We start from the raw sequence: 25,512 nt of genomic DNA, 5'->3' as shown, positions 1-25,512 counted from the left end.
TTCCACATGCCACAGGGCAACTGAGCCATCGCTCTAGAGCCTGTGCTCTGGGACGAAGCGTAGCCTCTGCTTGCTGCAACTAGAGAAAGCCCGTGCCCAGCAACGGAGATCCAGCGCAGCCAAATAATAAAATTATAAAAATTTTAAGAATTGCTACCAACTAGTGGGTTTCTTCCTTCATTTTTCCTCTCCCCTCACCCAGAAATGCAAGCTCTTTGATTTCTTTCTCTTACTTTACGTTTGGCTATTATTATTTCTCTCAATTTTCTATTTTTGATTCCTTGGTTGGGAAGATTCCTTGGAGAAAGGATAGGCTACCCACTCCAGTATTCTTGGGCTTCCCTGGTGGCTCAAGACGGTAAAGAATCTGCCTGCAATATGGGAGACCTGGGTTTGAGACATGGGTTGGAAAGAGCCCCTGGAGAAGGGAATGGCAACTCACTCCAATATTCTGGCCTGGAAAATTCCATGGACAGAGAAGCCTGGTGGGCTACATACAGTCCATGGGGTCACAAAGAGTCGGATATGACCGAGTGACTTTCACTTTCATATTAATATTTCTCTCAATTTTCTATAGACTAGAAATACAAATTCTAGACATGTACTCAGTTGAACAAAATCCAACCACAGTAAAATAGGTTAGCTGTCCTTGGAGTTTGTTATAACTGGAATTTTACTTGTACTGAGCTGGCTGGGGAAAAAAACAAAACTTAAAGGAATATGGTGGGCAGTGAGAAAGTAGATGGCCATTTCTTCCTCCTCCATTTGAAAAGTGCATAATTTATTTATCTCCCTCTCTTTTGGATCTCAGGATTACTTTTCTTTTTGAGGTTTCTAAGTATTTTTTTTTTTTTCTTAAATTCCGGAAATGAATAAAAAAGGAGCGAATTATCTCTTGTTGGTTTAAAAACGAATCCAGACAAGCCAGAAGCTTGCTTTGGGAATTACAGTCCCCCTACATACATAACTCAGCTGGTAAAGAATCCACTTGAAATGCAGGAGACCCCGGTTCGATCCTTGGGTTGGGAAGATCCTCTGGAGAAGGGAACGGCTACCCACTCCAGTATTCTGGCCTGGCGAATTCCATGGACAGAAGAACCTGGAGGGCTATAGTCCATGGGGTCACACAAAGTCGGACACAACTGAGTGACTTTCACTACATATGTGAAAGAGAGCTCTTGTTTTTTTAGAATGCAGAGAAAATGGAGGTAAGCACGTTGCTGGGGACTTGAGTAGGCACAAGTGTCTGCGAGACGCCGAGAGCGCACTGAGACGTCTGTGTTCATGTCTTTATTTTAGAGTTTGGGCCCGGAGAGGGTATAGTATAGTTCACAAGGCTCACTCCACGGCAGGAAGTGGACAAAACTCAATAAAACGTTATCATCTTGCAGAATAGCCTGGGACCTTGACATATTCCCATTAGAGCTGGTCCAAGTCAAGAGAGAGGGATGGGAACTCACTGTCCTCTGAAAAACATGCGTGGAAATGATGCTCAGGGCAAGGTGCTGATTCTAGCAAAATGAGGAACCTGAGGGAACAGGGAAGAAATGACAGTCTTAATTTGAGAAGAAATTAGTGAGGTGATTCCTTAAGGACTAGTCCTGTGGTGAGGCAGCTCTGTGGCATGTGACTCCTTCCCTGGGAGGGGGGAACCATGGAGTCTAGAGGTGGCAAAAAAGGTAGCCTGGGACCCAGGCTGTGCAGCAGACACCAGGGCTTCTTGGAGGTTTCCAGAACACATCACAGGAGAAAGATGCCTATTCTGTCTGTTCCCCTCTTGTCTCCACACCTCCCAAAAGAGACTGGGTCTGGGGAAGGGATAGGTCTGAGACAGGAGGCACCTGGGTCATCATCAAAGTATCTTAGATCAGAATGAGCCTTAATTCATTCGCCTCCTCCCTTTACAGAGGAGAAAACAGTGATCTCTGGTTCAGTGTGTGCTAAGTTGCTTCAGTCGTGCCTGACTCTGTGCAACCCTGTGGACTGTACCCCGCCAGGCTCCTCTGTCCATGGGATTCTCTGGGCAAGAATATTGGAGTTGGTTGCCATTTCCTTCCCCACTGGTCCAGAGTAACTAAGCAAACGATCATTTCCCACCCACCTCTTTGAATTTCCAATCTAGTGATCTCTTGAAAAATAATATCATGCTTTTTTTGGTGGGTGGTTACTCACTGGACTAAGACAACATCCTAGTAAGTAGCAGAAGCCATGGTGGATATACCTGAGCAGTGAGGTATCCCGACAAACTTGGTGATGTCCATTCTTTGGCTCACATCCTGGGTTATCCCCCTCCAGCCCAAGGTACCGTACACTTTCCCCCTGATTGTGGGTTCTGTTTTGCTTTGGCAGAGGGCTTTGGCATACACCCTCGAGGGCCCAGCTTTCAGCTTCTTCTCCTCTATTTCATGCTTTAGCTTCTTGTTTTCCTTTTGCAGATGGACCATCACATTGTGGAGGTGGCTGGGGAAGGAGAGGGAAGGACAGATGGGTGTCTGGTCTGCTTTGGCCCTGTGGACACCCAGTTCCTTCCAGAGCTAGGGCTCTCATGTCTTCTGTGGAAATGGAGGCCTATGTGCATCCCCTGGAAGAAGCCCAGGTCTGGGGTTGGGGTGGGCCCAGAGTGGGTGGGCACTCCTGACCCACTCTGTCATGTCAGCTCTGGGCTGGCTTTCTTAACTGTTAGATGGGGACAATTCAGCCTGATCTGCCTTCTGGGGCTCATATAAAAATCCAGTTTGATAAATTATAGAAATCTGACTCTAAGAGCCAGAAGAGCCAGAAGGACTTGGGCTGCGTGTCCTCAGTTTCTCATGGCCACGCCTTGGAAACATCTGCACTCAGTTCTGATGCCAATGCCCAAGTTCTCTCGCCTCTCTCAGCTGAAAGGTTGAGAGAACAGGGGGTCCTGGCTCCGTTGAGAGCTTGGGCAAATTACGTGTCCCCACTTTATGGATGCAATGGCAGCTCCATGTAGGTGAGGGGAAAGGTAACTGAGCATTACCCTGTGGCTCAATAAATGGCAACTGCTAATACTAACAGCCGCATTTCTCCAAAACCAGTGTTGAGGGCAGGTGACAGGGGCTTTGGGTTCAGGTCTCCCATGTTGGGATTCTGACTCTGTTGCTTACTGGTCATGAGATCACGGGCTAGGTATGTAGCCTGAATCCCTCCCTTTCTATATCCATAAATGTGGATTATAAGTGCACTGCACATGTGAGGTCTTATAAAGATTAAATAAATGAATACATGTAAAGCACTTAGAACAGTGCCTCATATGTGGAAGCAACAAATATTAGTCGAGCTCTTGTTATGAAGATTAAAAGATGGTGTTCCTTTTATGAGGGGAGGACTGCTCCCCTCATAGAGAAGTCCCTTCTTTGTTCTATGTCCCTCACTTGGAGAGGGACTCTCTGTTACCACAGCTTAGCCACTACCCTAACTAGTACAGTCCGCTTTTCAGTTCCTGTTTCCTTCTCAGCATTCTGACCTCTGAGAACTGTGGAAGGTGATAGAGATGGACAAAGAGACTATTAAACCTCTTTTTAGTCGTTGGTGGGGGTACTGAGGCCAAAGAGGTCAAGTGGTGTGTCAAGAGGTCACACAGACACAGATTCAGGACTCGGGGTCCTTCTGTACACATCCAGGAATCCCTGGTTCCCGGCTGACTCTTCTCCTTGGGGGCCAAGCTGCAGCCAGGGTGGCATGGGATGACTTACTCCTTTTCACCAGTCAGCTTGGCGATATATTTGACCTGTTCCCGGAGCTTGTTTCCTAGTTTCTCATTGGCGATCCTATAATAAAATTCACAGAAGAGAAAGAGTTTCCCAGACCCCTGTGAGCAAGAGCGCAAGTTGGCTGAAAAGGACATTGGGTGTTCTTGGCAAGGCCTCTGCTTGGCCTAGACCCCCACTCCCCACTTCTTCCTCAGCCCCCAGAGTTAAAGCCTTCCTTGCAACTGGCAATACTTCAGTGGAAAACCACTGTGGTCCCAAGAGCGTTCAAGGGATCCAGGCAATGAAAGGCAGTAAAGTCCGTTGCCAGGCTGGGAAGAGGAAGTATCCCTTCTGTCAGGGAGCTGCTCCATTTCTGGGTGGATGGGCTTTCTGAACCTGTGTGAAGGGTTGAGGGCCCTTCATCTTATTCCTAACCTTTGGGCCAGGCTGAGACTGGATCAGCCTCCCAGGGGGACTCTGTGTGTGTGTGTGTGTGTGACACTATTCTTTAGCACATGTGTGATTCCAGCCCTTAGAACCCTGCCTTACTGCTTTTTCCTCACTTACTTCTGCTCTTTTGCCCATTGCTCCATGTTGGACATAATCTGATCATTCTCTCGGTGCATCTTGCAGTTGTCTTTGGGCGCAGACCGCTGGGGCAGGCAGGGCTTTGGCACAAGAAGTAAACGAGATAGTAAGGGGAGGGAGCGCAGGCTTACCACCTCCCCACTCCCAAATCAGGCCTCCTCTCTTCCTGGGAGAGGAGATGTTGACTCTGCCGTCCAACCCCGAGGCACCCCGAGGCCGGAGTTGGAACTAACGCAGCAGGACTTCTCCTCCAGCATCGCACTGTCACTAAGGTGATTTCTCTGAGCAGATACCACTTATGCTAGAGACAGAGTAGGCTTGTACCTTTATAATAATGATTTTCAGGGTATCAAAGTGACTTATTCTAAAAAAGCAGTGTATTAAACCTTTTAAAAAATAGATGGGAGAAAAAATATCGGGTAGGAAGAGATGTGTTTTTTTTTCCCCTAATTTGAGCAAAGGCCTGTAGTCACTCCGAGACACGTGGCGGCCTCCTGCTACAGACTTCATTGCTCAGAGAGCTGGGCATGCCCACGGAGCTCTCAGCCGATTCTGAGGTGTCAGAAGGGGCGCGGTCTGGAGGGGTACGGACCAGTGATTACCTAAGTCAGGGGGCTGCTGGAGTACCTGACAGGGAGATGGCAGTCTCTCCCCTCTGAATTGGGACCTTTGCTCTGCTCAATATCTCTATCAATAAAGTCACAGGAAGATGGTCGGGTTGAGACAGCAGCTGTGGGCCTTGAACACCCAGACCCTGCTTTGGTACTGAATGGGGAAGATGTCCTTTCCTTGCTCCCAGGCATCCCGCCCCCAGCCCCACCCAAGGGGGTCTGTCATCCCATCTGTGGTCCTGGGATGTTCTTGGGGGTGGACTATGGATGTTCTTGGGGGAAGAAGTGATCGGAAGACAAGGGGTGCCCACCTCCTTCTCATCCGCCAGGAGGTTCTCTTTCAGGGCGCACATTTCCTCCTGGAATGCCCTGAGCTGCTCCTCTTTAGCAGCCAGCATCTTGAGGTCGCTCTGGTGCTGCTTCTGCCACTGCAGTACCTGGCTGCTCATATCCTCCAGCTTTTTGTCGAAGGCTTGCACCTGCTCGGGAGCACATGGTGAGGAGGGAGACCCTGGCCTGCCACCCAGATCCTGAGTACCCCCAACAAAGCGGGAGGGACCTTCCTCTGGGAGAGTCTCTGGGAGTATTTTATTTTCGGCGGCCAGCAGAGGGCGACCCTGCTCTGATTCGTTGCCACCTTCCAGAAACCTGCAGAACCCAGCAAAAGGGAGGGAGCCCAGCAAAAGGGAGGGAGCCCAGCAAAAGGGAGCGAGCCCGTTAATCAAAGGGTAGCTCAGGGCGAAGTGTACAGCTCTGAGTGCAAGAGGTGGCCTTGGGCCCCTGGACGGGACAGCAGCCCGAGCCTTCGGCTGCTCCTCACCTCTAGCTCACTCTGCTGCTGGAAGCCCTGCAGTTTTTTTAACTCCCCATTCAGCTTTTTCATCCTCTCTTCATAGGCAATGATTTCTTCTTCCAGCTGAAGTTTCCTGTCTTGGGCCTGTGTCAGGCTCCGGTGCAGATTCTTTGTCTCTGAGGTCGAATGATTGAGCTTTGATAAAGACAAAGATGTGGGGAGGAGGGTAGAGAGTGTCTGTCATCGTGCTTGGGCCCTCTCTGCCGAGACCTGGACGGGGAAGGGTTCTACGTCCCCCACCCTCTTTCTCCCCAGGGTGGCAGAGACACCCGGTTACCTTGCTTAGTGTCCCAGAGAGGGGTGAGAGGTGACAACGCTCAGTCTTCTGCATCTCCCCTTTCGCGCTCCCATTTCCTCTCTTTCCAATTCTATGAACTGATCAGCCAGGGGTGATCAGCACAGGGGTAGGGCATGAATTTCCCTGAAAACCCAGGTATTGGGAAAACCTTGCTCCAGGTCACCCATTGGCACAAAGACTTGCTCAATTTGGCCTCTATCCCCTTCTTCCCCAAAGCCTCACTAAGAAGCAGCAAGCCTTCTCTGGACAGACATCCCCGCCGATGCAAGGGCTTGCAGATGGCCTTGGTGACAGCCGGTCATGCAGGAAATTGACTCCTGCACCTCTCACGCTTTTGGGGAAACTCTGATATTAAACAGCCCTGGGATGGGTGGCGCTGTTGGTAAAGACTCTGCCTGCCAATGCAGGAGACTTAGGAGACATGGGTTCAATCCCTGGGTTGGGACGATCCCCTGGAGAAGGACATGGCAACCCACTCCAGTATTCTCGCCTAGAGAATCCCATGCACTGAGAAACCTGGCAGGCTACAGTCCATAGGGTCGCACAGAGTCAGACATGACTGAAGTGACTTAGCACACATCTCTTAGGAGACGCGGTGTGGCCCACCTTCTCCAGGGCTTGTGTGAGGTCGTCCTGGCAGCAGGCTGACTTCCGGCATAACTCCTCATAGACGTCCTTACTGATCATGGTCTGGAGGTAATGCTTCTCTTTCTCCCCAGCCTTGTCCAGCTGAATCTTCAGACTCGCTATGATCTCCTTCTGAGAGGTTATCTTTAGGGCGGGGGAACATTACTGTCAGGGTTCATGGCCACAGAGGCATTCTCTGTGTTCACAGAAGATAAACAAGCCCCGGTCTCTCTCCTCTCTGCACCAGCTTGCCAAGCAGTCTGTGATAATGCTCACTTCCCCTCACCGTTGTAAGAGGAAAAGCTGCTTTCCAAAGTCTTTTGCACTCCTCTCCCCAACTTCCTTTCTATTAATAGTTAGCACATCCCCCAACTACAAGGAATATTGGAAGCACTGGGCCCTGATGTGGCAAGCACATGAAAAGTCTTTTTCACAGATTTCACAGCTTTGATGCATGCCAACCAAGCATGCGTCCTACACTCGTAACTGGATGGTTTCTGGTAACAGCTAATTGTCTCATGGTTAGAGTTAGGATTAGGGTTAACCTGGAAGTCAGTTCTGGGTTATAAACATGATGCAACATTTCAGTTGTGTGCATTGTGCCTCAATCCCTGACATAATCCACTAGACCTAATGCACCGTGAATGGAGGGCTGTGTGTGCTCTCCATCACTGTGTCCCCATTACCCAGAGCTTAGGGCGTGGCACACTAAACAGGTGCTCACTGAGTATACCAAATGATTTGTTTAGACTGAATGAAATACTGCATTGGGCAATACTAGGGATGAACTGAACATGTAGTCCTGACAGAGTGTGTTTAAAATTGAAATATGAACTACTGATGAAGGGAAATGCAGTTTAGAACACAAAACTAAGCCTCTTTCTAAGGGCTGTTTCCAGTGATTCAAAAGGTCTATTATATGTGGGGTGTGTGTTAAGAAAACAGAACGTGCTTCCACACACCCAGACCCCTCTGGATTTCCATCAAAGGAATTCTGAAATTAGTGCTGCAGATTGCATATTTACATAACTAACGTTCTTTTGGCAAATGTGATAACGTGTGTACTGAGTCGCCTCAGTCATGTCTGACTCTTTGTGACCCCATGGACTGTAGCCCACCAGGCTCCTATGTCCATGGGATTCTCCAGGCAAGAACACTGGAGTGGGTTGCCGTTCCCTCCTCCAGGGGATCTTCCCAACCCAGGGATCGAACCTGCATCTCTTATGTCTCCTGCATTGGCAGGCAGGTTCTTTACCACTCGCGTCACTTGGGAAGCCCAAATGTGATAACAGGCCTATGTTAAATATTTAGGCAGTATGCCTTATATTGAGAACAGTTCCTTGGGGATTTGCGTGATTAAGGCCTCAAATCTGGATCACACTAGAGGAGAGACGAAACTCCAGAAACATTGGTGCCTCAGACCTCTGCTGTTTAAGATGGCAGCCATTAGCCACATGAGACTACAGACATTTAAAAGAACCTAAAATTGGTGAGTATTAAGCTTATAAATTCAGTTCCTCAGTGCTACTAAGCCATATTTCAAGCACTCAATAGCCCCATATGGCTAGTGCATGTAGTATCAAGTAACTCTAATATAGAACTTTTCCATCATCATGGAAAGTTCTACTGGGTAGTGCTATTCTTACACTTAGAATAGTCATAATATTTTAAGGTGAATTTTTTTTTATTATGAAGGAATCAGAGCTGCTTGGTCTCTCATTTATAATTCAGGAGACCACCTAATAAAGATGCTGTATTTTTTTCTTGGCCGGAAAGTTGGGAGTACTGCCATTCATGATGAAGAGAAAAAAGAGGTTTGGTGCGACAGCCAGATGGTCCAGGTTCAAACACTGCTCCATCCCATCACATCCTAATTAAGTCAGTTTGAGCCTTAGCCTTTCTCTCCTCTGTAAACCAGCAGAGGGAAGCCATGTCAAGGACTTAAGTAGATAGTCAATCAGTGATAACTGAATGTGAGCACAGTGCCTCACATACATTAGAAGCCAGTGACTCCTTTTTGTCTTTAATTCATGTAATGAAATAGAACCAAGTCCCCCTTCCACCTCATTTTTTTGTGTTTTGGGACTATTTCTGGAAGTGTTCCCTAGCAAATTGCCCCCAAACAATGAGTTCCCCCAACTCTGGTCTAAAAGGCAACTCTGGAAGACTTGATGCCAAAGCACAGATGGTTTGGGGCTTCACCAGATATTAAGACTTTCCGCAACTGGAAGAGATCCTTCTCAGCCAGCAGGTGGGTGATGGAGGCATACCCTACTTCAGGAGAGAAGTGGGGCCTCAGGCACCCCAGAATGCTCATGGACTGGGCAGTTAGTGGCATTTCTGTGATGCAGAAGAGCTGGGCGCCAACTTAAGGGTCAAGAGTCACAGAGCTCAAATTTCTCACCCCCTTGGGGTTTCTGTGTACTCACCTTATTAGTCAGCTCCTCGTTGATTTGCTGGGTGCTGTTTTGTTTGCAGAGATAGGTGTCCAGTTGCATACTAAATTGCTTTACCTGTGATTTGAGGTTATCATTCTCCTCCTCCATCTTTCTCAGATTCTCCATGGACTGCTCCCGGATTAAGGAACAACACCCAGAATGGAGGCATTACTTCATCACCAGAAAAGAAGCCCCTCCTCCTCTGCCCTCAGGCACAGCTCTGCTCTGTGCCTGATGTATCTCAGGCCTTCTTTCTCCCCTTCACACGTCCTTCTCACCTTCCCTCCCTTCTCTCCTGAGGTCTGAGTACCCTCAGCCTCTATATCCCGCCAGGCCATGCAGGGCTCAGGTCCAGCCCTGGGATTCTTAACCCTGAGTCTTTCCAGATTATCCTCACCATCTTTTCTCTCCTTTTCCCTTCTAGTCGGAATGTCTCGAGCTCTTGCTCCACTAACTTCTGCTGCTCTTTGCTTTTTTTCAGTTGCTCCTTTTTATCCTCCAGCAATCTGCTTATCTCCTGAAGTTGTTCTTCTAGACTGCTTTTGGAGGAGGCGTGCTCCCTGTTCTGAGAAAACAAAGGCTGGGCTGAAAGTCAGTGTTAGACACCATTTGGCTGGGCAGGGAGGAGTGGAAACCCAATCCAGAGATGACTGAAATAAATATGAGGACAACTCCTTGGTTATTTAGCATGTATAATAAAAAAATCCCTCAGGCTGAGCAACTCTTTTTTGGTTCAATTAGACATATTTTCTATTTATAGATACAGGTCTCACTTATTTACCAAGTCTTTCCACATAAAAACCTCTTTGAATAAATTTTTTAAAAATCGTAGAAAAATACAAAAAGAATAATTCAAAGTTAAAAAAAATTTAAATTGACTGAGAAGGAGAGCTTATGAGTCCTAGAAAAAGAAATAATATTGTCCTTTTGTTTTTAAGCTTAGCCCTTGAAAATGCTTATTAGTGGTGGTGGGAACTGGAGCTGACTGGCCGGCTTGGCAATTCTAACACAAATTCTGGATAAGTAGTTTGCAATGGATTGGTGGTAGCATCTTCCCAGATAAAGAACAATGCAATTTTTTTTTTTTTTTTGCCTCACCACTGAGTTTGTGGGATCATAGCTTCTGACCAGGGATTAAACCCAGTCCCTCAGCAGTGAGAGAGGGGAGTTCTAACCATTGGACTGCTGGGAAATTCCCAAGAGCTGTGCAATTAGTCTTAAACAGAGCCAATGCTTGCGCTGGCCACCTGCTTGCCTTCCGTACCTGGTGTTGAATGTGGTTTATACGATCTAGCTGTTCATTCAGTTTTATATCTTGCTCAGCCAGTGTCTTCTGAAGCTGCCTCTTTTCCTTCTCTGAAAGCTCAAGCTTTCTCGTGACCTCAGAGAATTCTAACGTCAGCTCCTCTATCCGTTTTCTGAAGCAAAATGGCAACAAACAAACAAACAAACACACACAGGTGGCTGGACTTCAGGGTCCGTGTCAGTGGACTGTGGGCTAGCTGCAACAGGGCTTGCTACCCCACTCCTGGGCAGCGGCCCATGGTGCCCAACTGGCTCACGGGGGACAGAACCTCTGTCTGGAGGTGGACCTGCGATACCTGCTGGGGGCGAGCTCCTCCTCAGCTGTCAAGGAATCCTTCTGCAACTTCTGAAGCTCCCTCTGGAGCTCCTGGATGGTCTCTGCCTTCTGCTTCTCCAGGCAAATACAGCTTTGCAGCTTCCTCTGGCAGTCTTCCAGGTTGTCATTTGCCATAAAGACCTCTTCTTTGTAGTCGGCTGCTTGCTGAGCTGCAGAAGACAGGAGATGACCCCTGGGGCATGTCCACATGTGAGAGGAGTATGTGTGAAGATTGGACTCTCAGATGAGACCAGTTTAAAAAAGTCTGCTCCTTCATGTTGTGACTTACTTCAGTTTCCAATCTGTCCTCCTCTCTATTTCATTATCACTCCTGAAGAGCTTGGTTAAACTATCTGTCTTCAACCTACCCACCAGCCATGGACTTCTTGTTAAGTTAAACAAACTGGTAGAAATTGCTCAGGATCTGTTTTGCGACTCACCCTGTCTCTGGGTACAAATCCTGACCTCATGGAGTTTAGCTGTACCTGGTTCACCTGAGAACCAGTAATGTTAAACTCACACTGACTGTGATCTCAGGAAGCAAGATCAGTGTGGGTAAGTAGAGCCCGGGCCTTAGAAGAAGGACGAGAAAGGTAATTATTGGTGGGGGGTAGAGGTGGATTGTTAGAGGAAATGCACAGTGAAAGGAAGCGGGGGCATGTATGAAGAGGATGGGAAGATACCAGTTTAACTGGAAAGTGAAAAGGAATGGTGGGAGACAGTTAAGTGCATGGATTTGAGGCGGGTTTTGAAGAATGTCAAAAGGCTGAGAGAAATATTTAGACGTGATTTAGTGGGTTCTTGAGCAGGGACCTGCCATAAAGGAAAGAGTGTTTTAGGAAAAGTGGAATGTCTTAGAATGGAGAAAGATTTCTCCTAATATCCTTTTAGCCCACATCCTTGTCTACACTGGGTATGAAGGAAGTGAAGTGAAGTCACTCAGTCGTGTCCGACTCTGTGCGACCCCGTAGATGGCAGCCCAGCAGGCTCCTCCGTCCATGGGATTTTCCAGGCAAGAGTACTGGAGTGGGTTGCCATTTCCTTCTCCAGAGGATCTTCCTGACCCAGGGATTAAACCCAGGTCGCCCTGGGCACTGTAGACAGAAGCTTTACCGTCTGAGCCACCAGGGAAGTCCATACTTCAGGGTATGAAGGAAGAAGCACTCAAATAATTTGTTTACTGGAGTTTCTCAACACAAATACCTCCCCACTTCCTGTTGTTTCTCCTATCATTTCTACGTTAAATATTACTCCTCTCTCCTTTTTTGGGGGGGGGGGCTGGAATACTGGAAGAAAGATGGTGTCACTATGGAAATGATTATATACCCAGCAGAAGGGAGGATTTTTTTTTTTTTTTTAACAAGGAAGAGAGCAGGTTCAGCTTTGGGAATGTTGGTTTAGTCGGGAAGGTGGATGCAGCTAGTTTCTAAAGACAAGACTGACTAGGTGCCATGTCAGGGCGTTGGAGTTGCCTGCAGAGGAATGCGGCCACAAGGAGCAGAGGCGCTCACCAGCAGAGGGAGAGGAGAGACGGCGGAGGGTGGGGTCTTAGAGATAGGTGACCAGGGTCAGGGCAGGAGGGAAATGAGGTGAGATCTGTGGAAGAAAGGGTCAGATCTGTGGAAGAACAAGGGACCTGTCGTGTCTCCAAAGCTAAGAGTTAGAGGAGGGTGAGGAAGGACACAAGCTTTGAACTTTTTTTTCCCCCAAAATTGATACATTGCTCACTTAACATTTATCCTTGTAAATTGTACAGTGCAGTGGTTTCTCATAGGCTCACAAAGTTGTGTGACCATGAGCATATAATTCCAGGACATTTTTTATCATCCCCAAACAACCCATATCCAAGGCAGGAAGTTACTAGTGACCTCTGAGAAAGCACTTTCAGCAGAGGAGCAAGAACATAACCCACGCTCTAAGTGAATGTGTTTGGAGGCCAAAAAAGGAGAGAGAGAGAGAGTTAAAAAGCAGGGAAGGAAGAAGTGAGTGGTGTGATAAAGGTCCCAGAGAAGGTGGAGAGGAGTGTGGTGCAAAGAAGCAGGGTACAGAGCTCTGTGCTCCTGTGTGGAGGAAAGGAGAGGCTGCCAAGAAAATGTGGGCATGTGAGAGCAGCAGTCTGCTTTCCCAGCCTGAGCACCTGCTGTGTGGCGGGCGCTTCACAGGGAGCATAAGGTTGGGGTGAGGAAGGGGCTTAGAGGGCGGTCCTAACTGCTGTGAGGTGAGATGGGATCCTGAGGCGATTGGAGTGAGACAGTGGAGAGGGGAGGGGACTGCTCTGGTCCAGTGCGTTGGGGGCAGTGGGGACAGTGCTTGCCCGGGGGCCTCACCAGCCAGCCTCTGCTGCTGTTTGGCGTCTTCGAGACATTCCTTCAGCTTCTTGATCTCAGCTCGCAGGTGCCCGTACTCGGCCTTGCACTTGTCCTGCCTCTCCTCCTGGATGGCGATTTCGAGTTCATTTGTCATGCACTGCTGCTTTTCCAGCTCCATCTCCTTTTTCACGAGGTTGTTCTGAACCTGCGCCAGTTCCTTCTCTAGCTCGTGCAGCATTTCGTCTTTCTCCTGGAGGAGCTGAAGAAAGTGAAGTGTTAATGCTGATGGAGGCCTGAGCAGCAGCAGGGCCAAGTCAGCTAGAGATCGCCTTGAGCCACTGTCTTCCCTTGTCAGGATGTTATAGTAGCCTCCACCTGGGCTCCCTTCCTCCCCTTGGGCTATTCTCTGACAGAGACTAGCAGCCAGAGGTGGGCTTTACAAATGCGAGCCAGATCTTGTTATGCTTCTGTTCAAAGCCTCCACTGGGTCCACCTCACGTGGAAAAAGGCCAAAGTCCTTACAAAGACCTCCCGGGATGCTCACAATCTGGTACTTGGCTACCTGTCTGACTTTACCTCTTGCCACCCGACACTTGCTCTGCTTCTCAGCTCACTCCCGTCTTAGGGTGCCAGCCCTTGCTATTGCCTCTGCCCGGAATATTCTTCAGGATCTCAGCTTGGGTGGCCCTCTTTCTTTATTCAGATTTATGCCCAGATGTCACCTTATCAAAGATGGTCTTCCCTGACTACCCTGGATAAAATAGCCACCAAGTTGTTTTAGGAATTCATTAGTACCTAACATTTTATTTTAAGTTTTGTTATTTGTTGGTTGTCTGTCTCTATAGACTAGAATGCAAGCTCCATGAAAGAAGGGATGGCACATGTTTTATCATATTCTTCATGCCTTGAAGAGTGCTTGGTGTATCATAGAAATTAAAAAATATCTGTTGAATGAACATACGAGTGACTCAGAGATGCTTATCCAGACTCCTCACTTCCTGTTGTCATCTGTCCAAATATCTCCATTTAAAAAAATTAATTTATTTTTAATTGGAGGATAATTGCTTTACAATATTGTGTTGGTTTCTGCTATACACCAATGTGATTCAGCCACTGATATACATACGTCCCCTCCTTCTTGAACCTCCTTCCAACCTCCCACCCCATCCCACCCCTCTAGGTTGTCACAGAGTGCTGGTTTGAGCTCTCTGAGTCACTACAGCAAATTCCCACTGGCTGTCTGTTTTACATATGGTAGTATATATGTTTCCATGCTACTCTCCCAATTCGTCCCACCCTCTTCTTCCCCTACTGTGTCCGAGTCTGTTCTCTATGGCTGTGTCTCCACTCAGTTCAGTTCAGTCGTTCAGTTGTGTCCAACTCTTTGTGACCCCATGGATTGCAGCACTCCAGGCTTCCCAGTCCATCACCAACTCCCGGAGCTTGCTCAACTCACGTCCATCGAGTCGGTGATGCCTACCAACCATCTCATCCTCTGTTGTCCCCTTCTCCTCCTGCCTTAAATTTTTCCCAGCATCAGGGGAAAGCATCAATCTTTTCCAAGGAGTCAGTTCTTTGCATCAGGTGGCCAAAGTATTGAAGTTTCAGCTTTGACATCAATCCTTCCAATGAATATTCAGGACTAATTTCTTTAGGATGGACTGGTTGGATCTCCTTGCTGTCCAAGGGACTCTCAAGAGTCTTCTCCAACACCACAGTTCAAAAGCCTTTGGCACTCAGCTTTCTTTATAGTCCAACTCTCACATCCATACATGACTACTGGAAAAACCATAGCTTTGATTAGATGGGCCTTTGTTGACAAAGTAATGTCTCTGCTCTTTAATATGCTGTCAAGGTTGGTTACAGCTTTTCTTCCAAGGAGCAAGTGTCTTTTAAGTTCATGGCTGCACTCACCATCTGCAGTGATTTTGGAGCCCCCCTCAATAAAGTCTCTCACTGTTTCCCCATCTATTTGCCATGAAGTGGTAAGACCGGATGCCATGATCTTAGTTTTCTGAATATTGAGTTTTAAGCAACTTTTTCACTTTCCTCTTTCACTTTCATCAAGAGGCTCTTTAAGTTCTTCTTAGCTTTCTGCCATAAGGGTGGTGTCATCTGCATATCTGAGGTTATTGATATTTCTCCCAGCGATCTTGATTCCAGCTTATGCTTCATCTAGCCCGGCATTTTGCATGATGTATTCTGCATATAAGTTAAATCAGCAGGGTGACAATATACAGCCTTGAGTACTCCTTTCCCTATTTGGAACCAGTCTGTTGTTCCATGTCCAGTTCTAACTGTTGCTTCTTGACCTGCATACAGATTTCTCAGGAGGTAGGTCAAGTGGTCTGGTATTCCCACCTCTTGAAGAATTTCCCACAGTTTGTTGTGATCCACACAGTCAAAGAAGCAGTCAATAAAGCATAGTCAATAAAGCAGAAATAGATGTTTTTCTAGAATTCTCTTGCTTTTTCAATGATCCAATGGATGTTGGCAATTTGATCTCTGGTTCCTCTGTCTTTTCTAAATCCAGCTTAAATATCTGGAATTTCATGGTTCACATACTGCTGAAGCCTGGCTTGGAGAATTTTGAGCATTACTTCGCTAGTGTGTGAGATGAGTGCAATTGTGTGGTAGTTTGAACATTCTTTGGCATTGCCTTTTTTGGGGATTGGAATGAAAACTGACCTTTTCCAGTCCTGTGGCCACTGCTGAGTTTTCCAAATTTGCTGGCATATTGAGTGCAGCACTTTCACAGCATCATTTCTTAGGATTTGAAATAGCTCAACTGGAGTTCCATCACCTCTACTAGCTTTGTTTGTAGTGATGCTTCCTAAGGCCCACTTGACTTTGCATTCCAGGATGTCTAGCTCTAGGTGAGTGATCACACCATCATGATTATCTGGGTCATGAAGATCTTTTTTGTACAGTTCTTCTGTGTATTCTTGCCACCTTTTCTTAATATCTTCTGCTTCTGTTAGGTCCATACCATTTCTGTCCTTTATTGTGCCCATCTTTGCATGAAATGTTCCCTTGGTATCTCTAGTATTCTTGAAGAGATCTCTAGTCTTTCCCATTCTATTGTTTTCCTCTATTTCTTTGCATTGACCACCAAGGAAGGCTTTCTTTTCTCTCCTTGCTACTCTTTGGAACTCTGCATTCAGATGGGTATATCTTTCCTTTGCGTCTCCACTGCTACCCTGCAAATAGGTTCATCGGTACCATCTTTCTAGATTACATATATATGCGTTGCCCAGAGTGTATGTGTACTTAGGCACTCAGTTATGTCGACTCTTTGTGACCCTCTGGACTGTAGCCTGCCAGGCTCCTCAGTCCATGGGATTCTCCAGGCAAGAATACTCGAGTGTGCCACGAGAAATGTCAAGGAAGAGCTCAGAATTCCACCCCGCCCCCCATTCCTGTGGCCCCCCCTACCCCCTTGGCCCTCACACCCCCTTGGCCCCCACACGTCCTTCCCCGTGTCTAAAGCGCCGCAATCTCACTGCGCATGCGTAGGTCCTCTCCAAGCAGCACTGAGGATGGCAGAGCCGCAGAGCCCGCTCGCGCCAGGCCTAGTCTCGCACCTGCCCTGTGGCGGTTCCAATCAGGGATCTCCTCGCTTTACCTTGTCTTTCTTCAAACCAAGCTTCTGGGTCTCGGTGAACTGCGTCTGCAGCTCCTGCAGCCGCCGCTGCATGATGATGACCTCCTTATCCTTCCTCTCCACGTGGGCAGATGTCTCCTCCCGCAGCCCGTGCAGGTCCAGCTCTAGCTTCATCATGTCTACAGCGGGAGGAGACAGTGCTTCGTGCTCAGAGGGGCACTCCACCCTCCAGGGCTCCCCTCACCCCACTCCGCCACTGGCCCACGGTTTACCCTTCATGATGTTTTTCTTCTGTTCTGACACGGACTCTAGCTCCATGCGCAGATCCTTCACGAGGTTCTGGTATTCTTCCACGTGCAGGCACTGGCTGTCTTTCTGCTCTTGCAAGTGCTTCAGTATCTGCACAGATGGAAGAAGAGCAGGGCGGGGTGAGGACCTGCGGGGAGAATGTTCCCTAGAATGGCGAGGGTCCAGACAGGCAAATCCGGAGGGACACAAAGTAGCAGAGTAGTTGCGGCGGGAGGGTGGGGGGTGGGGGATGGGGTGAGGACGGGGAGGATGGGGGGCGATCCGTGATAGCTCATGGATATGGGTCTCTTTTTGGAGTGATGAAAATGTTCTGAAATTAGTGGTGATGTTGCCCCATTTTGTGAATATACTAAAAACCACTGATTGTACACTTTAAATGGTGAGTTTTCTGGTATGTTTGGAGAAGGAAATGGCAACCCACTGCAGTATTTTTGCCTGGAGAGTTCCATGGACAGAGGAGCCTGGTGGGATACAGCCTGTGGGGTCACAAAGAGTCAGATACGACTGGGTGACTAACACTTTTCTTGTATGTAATTACATCTCAATTAAGAAATAAAGAGTAAAAAAAAAGAAGGATATGGCCGGCTTCACCTGCTCACACAGAATGGAATGTGCACAAAAGCCACCCCCTTCCTTCTTGCCATACTCAGTGTCATTCATGAAGCACTACTGTGTGCCAGGCATTATCGGGGGTGCCGCAAACACCACAGACACCACTTCTTACCCCAGGGAGCTGACCTTCTGGTGGGGTGAGACAAACAAAGAGCATAAAGTAGTGACTAACAGAAAACATGAACAGCTGATACCTGGGTCTCCTGCACTGCAGGCAGACGCTTTATCGTCTGAGCCACCAGGGAAGCCCATGGAAGAAACAGGTCAGCAAAAGGGGAATGGAGATGTATGGGGTGGAGGTGAGGTGTGCTGTAACTTTAAATAGGTTGGATAGGTTAGCCTCAGTGAGATGGTGACCAAGGAGGAACAGTTAGTTGTCTGGGCATGATGGGATGCTGGGGAGATAGTTTATGTGATTTCAGAGTTGACAGTGATGGTGGGCTGCGCTATGAGGACTGAGGGGAGCAGCTGCAGAAGTGCAGGGCAGTCACCGTATGACCTAGGTGTGGCCCTGAAGGGCCAAGGGAGGGAAGAGAGGTGGCTGGCCCTAAGTGAGATGTGAGTAGTCTCAGTCCTAACAGAATATTTACATAATGGCTTTGGGTAGGATATATAAAACATATGGGAAACTGGATTCTGTTTCTTGAAGAAATCTGTACCTTAAAAAAAAAATAGAGTGTTAAAGAATTTGTGTTTAGTAGATACAGAGTTTCAGTTTTGCAAGATGAGAAAGTTCTAGAGATTTATTGCACAATAATGGGAATATACTTAACACAACTAACTGCACATTTAAAAATGGTTAAGGTGGTCAATTTAATGTCATGATTTTTTTTCCATTATGAAACATCAAAAAGTGAGGGAGGAATAAAGACATTTCCCAAACATGGAGTGTATGAGATCTTGCTATATGTCAGGATGTGAATAACATGGGACTGACCTTTAAAATATATGTTGACAGACGTACAAGGAGAAATTCCAAAGTTCATCCAGACTCTATGGAAATAGAAAGCCCTGGGAAAAGATGCATCTGTGTTCCCCAACCAGGGGATCCCTTGGAGAGCTAATGTGTGTTGACTCTCTCTGCCACTTCCCTTTACCACTACAGTATTCAGCATCGGCATGGCCTCACGTGGCTGGCTTTATTTTACATCTCAAATTCAGGCATGACTGACTTCAGATCTCCTAGAAGGGACCCTCGCCTTGTTTTCACTATTTATTGGTTGGTCAAGTCTTACGATTTGTTTATCTGGCTTAAATGCTTTTTGATTATTTGAGTCAACTTTTGAGAGGGCTTTGAATTTTGAAAACATAAGAGTTTTTAAAAAGGGAGTGAATTTGAATTAATAATCTTCCCTAAATTTGTTGCTTTTCAATTTCAGCCAGAAACCAGAAGGCTGGATGATTCTTCTGAGTCTAGCAAGCCAACAGGAGTCTCTGTCTTGTTTAGCTATACCGTTGGACATGAATGAAGAGATAGATGCAATGCCAAAATTCAATTTCAAAATCTAATCATGCCAGACACATTCCTTGGGTACATTATATACAGTATCCTTATGGCAGGGCTGAACAAAGTGAGGCAAATATAGAATAAAATATAAAATGTAGTATAAAAATTTTAACAAGAAGGAGAGCCCAGAATCAAACCCAACTCAGCCCATCCATCAGCACAAATAGGCAAATTTCTCCCACCTTTTTGATGTCTTCACAATCTTCTGAGGAACTAGGGGGGTGTCGGTGGGTGGCTGTATAGGAAGCAAAGTCTGCTTGTAATTTTATCAAAGCCTCTTCGCGCTCCAGAACCTGCAACGTAGCACAGATCAGTTACTCTGGATCATCAGCACAGTGGCTGTTACTAGTGCTATTTTTGCAAGGTGTTCCTTTGTCAGCCCAAGTTTATTACAGCATTGTGTAATTCACATTATATAAACTAGGGAGAAAGAATTATGTTTTCAGTCTTATATCAAGGCTCACTAAGGCACAGACAGTGGTTTTTCTCGAGTCCATCAATGGCCACACTTTGGACCCCCTCTTGATCCTCTCTGTATGGTCCAGTTTATGAGGCAGAAGAAGGTTCTTTGGAGACTGTGATGGAAAGATGTACTGAATCTCTCAGAAGATAGGATTCAAAGTTCAAGAAGTAAAGAAGGAAGCTTCTTATCGATTGAGTGACTGTGTGTGTTTTTTAAAATAATAAAAAAAGAAACTTTAGTTTTTGTTTGTTGAAAATAATTCAAATAGAACCCAAGCATCGAAAATAAGAAGTGAGGGACTTTCCTGGTGGTCCAGTGGCTTAAACTCTGAGCTCCCCATGCAGGGGGCCTGGGTTTGATCCTGGTCAGGGAACTAGATCCTGCATGCTGTAACTAAGAGTTTGCATGATGCGACTAAAAATCCAGTGTACCACAGATAAGACCCAGCACAGCCAAATAAATAAATACTTAAAAAAAAAAAAAAAGAAGTGAGACTCTCCTATTTAGTTATTCTCTTCTTTCTCACTTCTGCTAAGGAGGAGGAACACTATTGATAATTTACAGTAGGGGTCCCCGACTTCTAGGATCTAATGTCTGATGATCTGAGGTGGAGCTGATGTGATAGTAATAGAAATAAAGTGCACAATGAATGTAACACACTCGAATCATCCCGAAAGCATCGCCACCCCCTCCCCCATCTGTGAAAAAACTGTCTTCCAGGAACCGGTCCCTGGTGCCAAAAAGGTTGGGGATCACTGATATATACTTCTATATTATGATCTAAGACTTAAAAAAATAAAAGCTGGATTGGACTCTACACAGGATTCTGAAACTTTTTCTCAATAATATACCACAAATATCCTTCCATGCAGCCCTTACAGATCTACTTAATCCTTTTCCTTGGCATATTATTATTCCATAATATGGATGTCTCTTTAATAATTTCTTTTAATCTCTTTAACTGTTTCCTTGTTGATGGACTCCTTGGTTGTTGAGTGAGATTTTAAGTCTCTTTAGAATCTCAGACTTAGTGTGAGTTGGGGATGCACAGCAAGTAGAACATGAACAAGAGGCAGGGGCATGTATGCGTAAGACATGTGAGGAGTGCTGGCGAAGAGATTACTTTAGGCGATTCTTTCCCCTCCTTCCTTTACTCAAGACTTTATTTTGGGTCTCTTGGGAAAATGTTCTAGAAGGAGACACTTACCAAAGCATTACTGCAGGCTAGCTTATTTCGAAGTTCCTGTATTAGATCGTCCTGTTCAGAGACCTTTTGCCAGACTTCAGATAATCGTTTCAGGGTCTCCTGATGCTCTTGAATCATGCAGGGAGAAGTGAATATACGCACCTTTGAATGATCACCCTTGTTCTCGGGATCCTGAGATATTTAAAAATGATAGGTTGATTTTGAGCCAATTTTGGAATCAATTTCAGAATGCTATGAACACAAACAATCTCTAGACCAATATTCTAAAAGTTCATGTTCACATATCTGATTCATATATGTGAATCAGATCTTCCAGAACAAAAGAAAACAAATTAAAAAGTGCACATACAGTAAGAAGTTCAAATGGTTCACAAGAGAAAACACTGAAAAGTAAATCTTGACCCTCCGTGACCCAGGTCCCCTTTTCCATGATGGTCTATGGTACCAGTTTTTTGTATATCCTTCTGGGGAGAGTTTATGCATATTTACATATCACTTATATATGTGTGTGTAACCCCTTACTCTTTCCCTACCCAAGTGAAAGTCTTCTGCATACTATTCTAAACATTTATTTAGGATATTTTCCATATTGCTATTTGTAGATCTATCTTATTTTTCTTTTAAAATTAATTTCAAAATGTCAAATTAATTTCAAATTAATTTCAAGTAATACACACACAAATATACATAAAATCTTTATAGAACACTGTAGGGACTTTCCTGGTGGTCCAGTAAGAATCTACTTTTCAATGCAGGGGACTCAAGGGTCAACCTCTGGTTGGAGAACTAAGACCCCACACGCCAAGGGTCAAGTAAACCTGCATGCCACCACTAGAGAGAAATCCATGTGCTGCAACAAGGCGCCTGCATGCTGCAGCTAAGACCTGACAGCCAAACAAAAACAAAAACAAAAAAAAGCAAACCCTAAACTGCCCCACCCCAAACCTCTAAAATGAAGAACACTGTAATATTACAGGCAAGTCTAAATTTCTCTTTGACCACCACCTCTGCTCACATACTTACTGCATTCTCCAGAGATGATAACTTGTGCATATTTTTCTAGAACTTTATCTATACATTTACATACATACAGATGAATATTGCAGAATACAGATATTATTTTCACTTTTTGAAACATAAATTTTTTCTCAACAAGATGTCTTAGAAATTTATCCATGTTGGTACACGTGCCTCTATTTTGGCTCTTTTAAATATGTTTATCTAGTTTCCTATTGATGGGAATATATGCTGTTTCCAAGTATTTTTCTAAAATGAAGCTGCAATGAATATTTTTGCACGTAAATCTTTGAGTAGCTATTGTAGTTTATGTGTAGATTAAATCTGTAGATGTATTATAGAAATCTATCTAAACAGGGTCTATTTAAAGCTCTGATAGCTGTTGCATGCTTATCCTTCAAGGAAATTACCAATTGACACTCTCATCAACATGAATGTGTCTGTTTTCCTAGAACTGCATTTTTTATTTTTAAATGTCTTTCTCTAGATTATCTGAAATCATGCATGAAGGTTACTACCTGTTCACTGGTCTGCACTAATAATGGGGTGAACTGATGCAGAGAAGCAAAAAAGAACAAAAAGTCCTAGTTTGGATGGTAGATCCTTTCTCCATTAAACTATATCCCTAACTGGGCTTTTTCAGGCAAAGTTAGAAATAGTTCATGTTCACTGAGCGTGAAAGTTGCCCATGAGTATATAAATAATTCAGTGTCTATGTGGAAAAAGGAATGGGGAACAATAAAAAGGTTAAGAAACAGAAAGATGATATCTACAGATTCCAATATCTTAATACTTACAGTATGAAAAATAGAAATTACTTTTAAAGTAATAGAAGAAAAATTCTTGGAATTGAAAAAAATGTAGATCTTCAAAGGATCAGCTAAGTGTTGAGAGACTTAATGAGAAATAAATTTTAAAAAATCCTGAGCCTAAAAACCTCTAGAGTTCAGAGATAAAACAGGTGACTCACACAAAAAGAGAAACAGGTTGAAAACTAACAATTCCTCTTTAATACTGCATGGTATAATACAACACAGCTATAGTTTTCTAAGACTTAGTTGTAAATCTGTATACCCAATCAAAATAGTATTCACAAATGATGGCAAAATAAACCTTGTTCAGACATGGAAATTTTGAGAATTTTTTCCATTCACTGTTGTTTCTGAAAGAATTAACAAGGAATTATTGCAGCAAAAGGAAAAGTCCAAGAACGTAGAAGAGGTGGAGTATACCGCTTAGTAAGTAAAAGTTGGCTTTATTTGTAATCTTAAAGAAATGTACATTTTGTCTGTCATATAACTAGCTCAAGAAATTAAAGAAAAGATGAAAAGTTTTCAAATTCATTTACATTAGGGTAGCATAATCCAGACACCAATATGAGATGAGAACACATAAATTTAAGTCATCAAAATAATCTCACTTCTGAAAATAGATAAAAACTAAATGCTAATAAGCTTATAATAGCAGTTTATTATGATTTAATTTAGCAGTTTATTATGATATATATTATTTAATTAAAATTAAATTATTTAATTAAAATAATAACATATATCAAGGAGGATTGGTTCCAGGAATGTAAAGATTGTTCTATAAATGAAAATCTATTAATTTATTACACTTCATTACAGGAAAAAAACTCTATGATTACTTTGATAGGTGCTAACAAAAACATCCAATAAAATCCAATATCTATTCCTGGTAAAAATTCTTGATAAGCTATGTAGAGACAGTTACATCTTTAACTTCAAAAAGGATATTAACAAGAATCCAAGAACAGATATTATATTTAAAAGTGGGATATTAGAAACATTTAAAAATATGAGGAGCAAGGCAAGGATGCTACAATTCTACACTGTTCTGGAGGTCTTAGTCAATGTGGTAAGATGGAAAATAAATTGTATAAATGCCAATAAGGAAAGCAATTTAGGAAAACCTGAGATAGTCAACTAAAAATCTGGGAACAGAGCTCAAAAATACCAGGATAAGAGTTTTTCTCTACATCAACAATAATTAACACAATTAAATGTACAAAAGAGCTCATTCATAAAATAATAACAACTGTAATACATCTAAGAATAAACTTAAGCAAGAAATATGTGAGATCTATAAGGAAAAGTGTAAAATCTTACTAAAGGACACACAAGAAGCCTTGACTAAAAGTAGAAACATATCATGTTCCATGTGTGTGTGCGTGCTAGGTCACTTCAGTTGTGTCTGTTTCTTTGCGACCTCAGGGACTGTAGTCCACCAGGCTCCTCCGTCCATGAGATTCTCCAGGCAAGAATACCAGAGTGGGTTTCCATGCCCTCCTCCCAGGGATCTTTCCAACCCAGGGATCAAATCTGTGTCTCCTGCATTGCAGGTGGATTCTTTACTGCTGAGCTACTGGGGAAGCCTGTCATGTTCTATAGGGTATGATAATTTCTCCCAAATGAATATAAAGTTTGAAAGTAAGACAATATGAATTTCACCAAGACAAGAGATACAAAAAAGACCAAGAAATATTTGAATGTAAAAAAGTGAAGTTGGACCCGCCCTAAAAGGAGGTATGGAAACATAGTATCAGTTACTATCAAAAACAACTCTGATCTGGTGCAGGAACTGACAAGTAGATCAAAAGAACAGAGAATCCAGAAAGAGATTAGTATGTATTTTGAGCTGGCACTTCAAGTCAATGGGAAAAGGTGGGGATGTTTCATAAGTGGAGCTGGGACAACTGGAGATCCATTTTGATAAACATAAAATTACAGCCTTCTCTCATTATTTATATAGGGCTTCTTGGCCCTGGGTCAGGAAGATCTGCTGGAGAAGGGATAGGCTACCCACTCCAGTATTCTTGGGCTTCCCTTATAGCTCAGCGGTAAAGAATCCGCCTACAATGTGGGAGACTTGGGTTCAATACCTGGATTGGGAAGATCCCCGGGAGAAGGAAAAGGCTACCCACTCCAGTATTTTGGCCTGGAGAATCCCACGGACAGAGGAGCCTGGCTGGCTACAGTTCATGGGGTCTCAAAGAGTTGGACATGACTGGACAACAAAACAGCAACAGCAGCTCATTATTTATAAATGAAATATATATATATATATAAAATATAACTACAAAATTATAAAACTGTTAAAAGACAGTATAAGATAAACTTTTGCAATCTGGGGGGCGGGGGCGGGTAGTGAAGGCCTTCCTAAATAAGACATAAAACCTAGGATCTATTTAAAGAAGGGCCAAGAGATTTAGTTTCATAAAATTAAAAACTTTTGTATGTTGAAAAACACCATTAACAAGAAAAAATAAAAATTACAAACTGGGAGAAAATATTTGTAACTTATATAATGAAACATTATTACCTATAATATAGATATAGAAGAACCTTCTAAATCTATATCATAGAAGGTGTAGAACCGTCTATGCGGTTGCTGTTTAGTTGCTCAGTCGTGTCTGACTCTTTGGACTCCATGGACTGTAGCCTGCCAGACTCCTCTGTCCATGAGATTTCCCAGGCAAGAATACTGGAGTGAGTTGTCATTTCCTTCTCCAAAGAACCTCCTATAAGTCAACACAAAAAAGGCTAACAATCCAATAAAAAAATGGTTATACACTTACGAACAGGGCTCAATACTTTGTTCATGAGGTGGGTACTGTGACCTGCCTCCCCGATCCCCTTCAGCAGTGAAAGACTTACCCCTCTAGCTGCGGGGGTGCTGCCCTTCTTGGGGATTGCCTGGGTTGAAGAAAACATT

The 25,512-nt window shown here is 44.6% G+C and overlaps 1 protein-coding gene across 3 annotated transcripts in view; it reads right to left on the bottom strand.

The window, feature by feature from the left end:
* Positions 1-1,275: 1,275 nt before the first annotated feature.
* The window catches only part of PMFBP1 (polyamine modulated factor 1 binding protein 1), a 48,138-nt gene continuing 23,901 nt past the window's right edge, over positions 1,276-25,512 (bottom strand). For 2 of the 3 annotated variants that reach the window (XM_061387777.1, XM_061387778.1), the window contains exons 6-21: positions 20,761-20,931; positions 19,273-19,383; positions 16,935-17,061; positions 16,684-16,841; positions 13,077-13,317; positions 10,730-10,919; positions 10,393-10,546; positions 9,526-9,693; positions 9,120-9,257; positions 6,670-6,834; positions 5,733-5,900; positions 5,224-5,391; positions 4,281-4,381; positions 3,717-3,791; positions 2,222-2,460; positions 1,276-1,528 (exon numbers count right to left, since the gene is read on the bottom strand). In XM_061387777.1, coding sequence (XP_061243761.1) covers positions 1,512-1,528; positions 2,222-2,460; positions 3,717-3,791; positions 4,281-4,381; positions 5,224-5,391; positions 5,733-5,900; positions 6,670-6,834; positions 9,120-9,257; positions 9,526-9,693; positions 10,393-10,546; positions 10,730-10,919; positions 13,077-13,317; positions 16,684-16,841; positions 16,935-17,061; positions 19,273-19,383; positions 20,761-20,931 — 2,391 coding nt within the window. In that variant the 3' untranslated portion in view covers positions 1,276-1,511. The remainder of the gene's footprint in view (positions 1,529-2,221; positions 2,461-3,716; positions 3,792-4,280; positions 4,382-5,223; positions 5,392-5,732; positions 5,901-6,669; positions 6,835-9,119; positions 9,258-9,525; positions 9,694-10,392; positions 10,547-10,729; positions 10,920-13,076; positions 13,318-16,683; positions 16,842-16,934; positions 17,062-19,272; positions 19,384-20,760; positions 20,932-25,512) is intronic. The other variant, XM_061387779.1, reaches the window with a different exon arrangement.

The sequence above is a fragment of the Bos javanicus genome, chromosome 18 (assembly GCF_032452875.1).
Source record: "Bos javanicus breed banteng chromosome 18, ARS-OSU_banteng_1.0, whole genome shotgun sequence".
Taxonomy (NCBI): Eukaryota; Metazoa; Chordata; class Mammalia; order Artiodactyla; family Bovidae; genus Bos; species Bos javanicus.
Note: the sequence above shows the minus strand (reverse complement) of the source record. Positions and strands in the feature narration are given on the sequence as shown.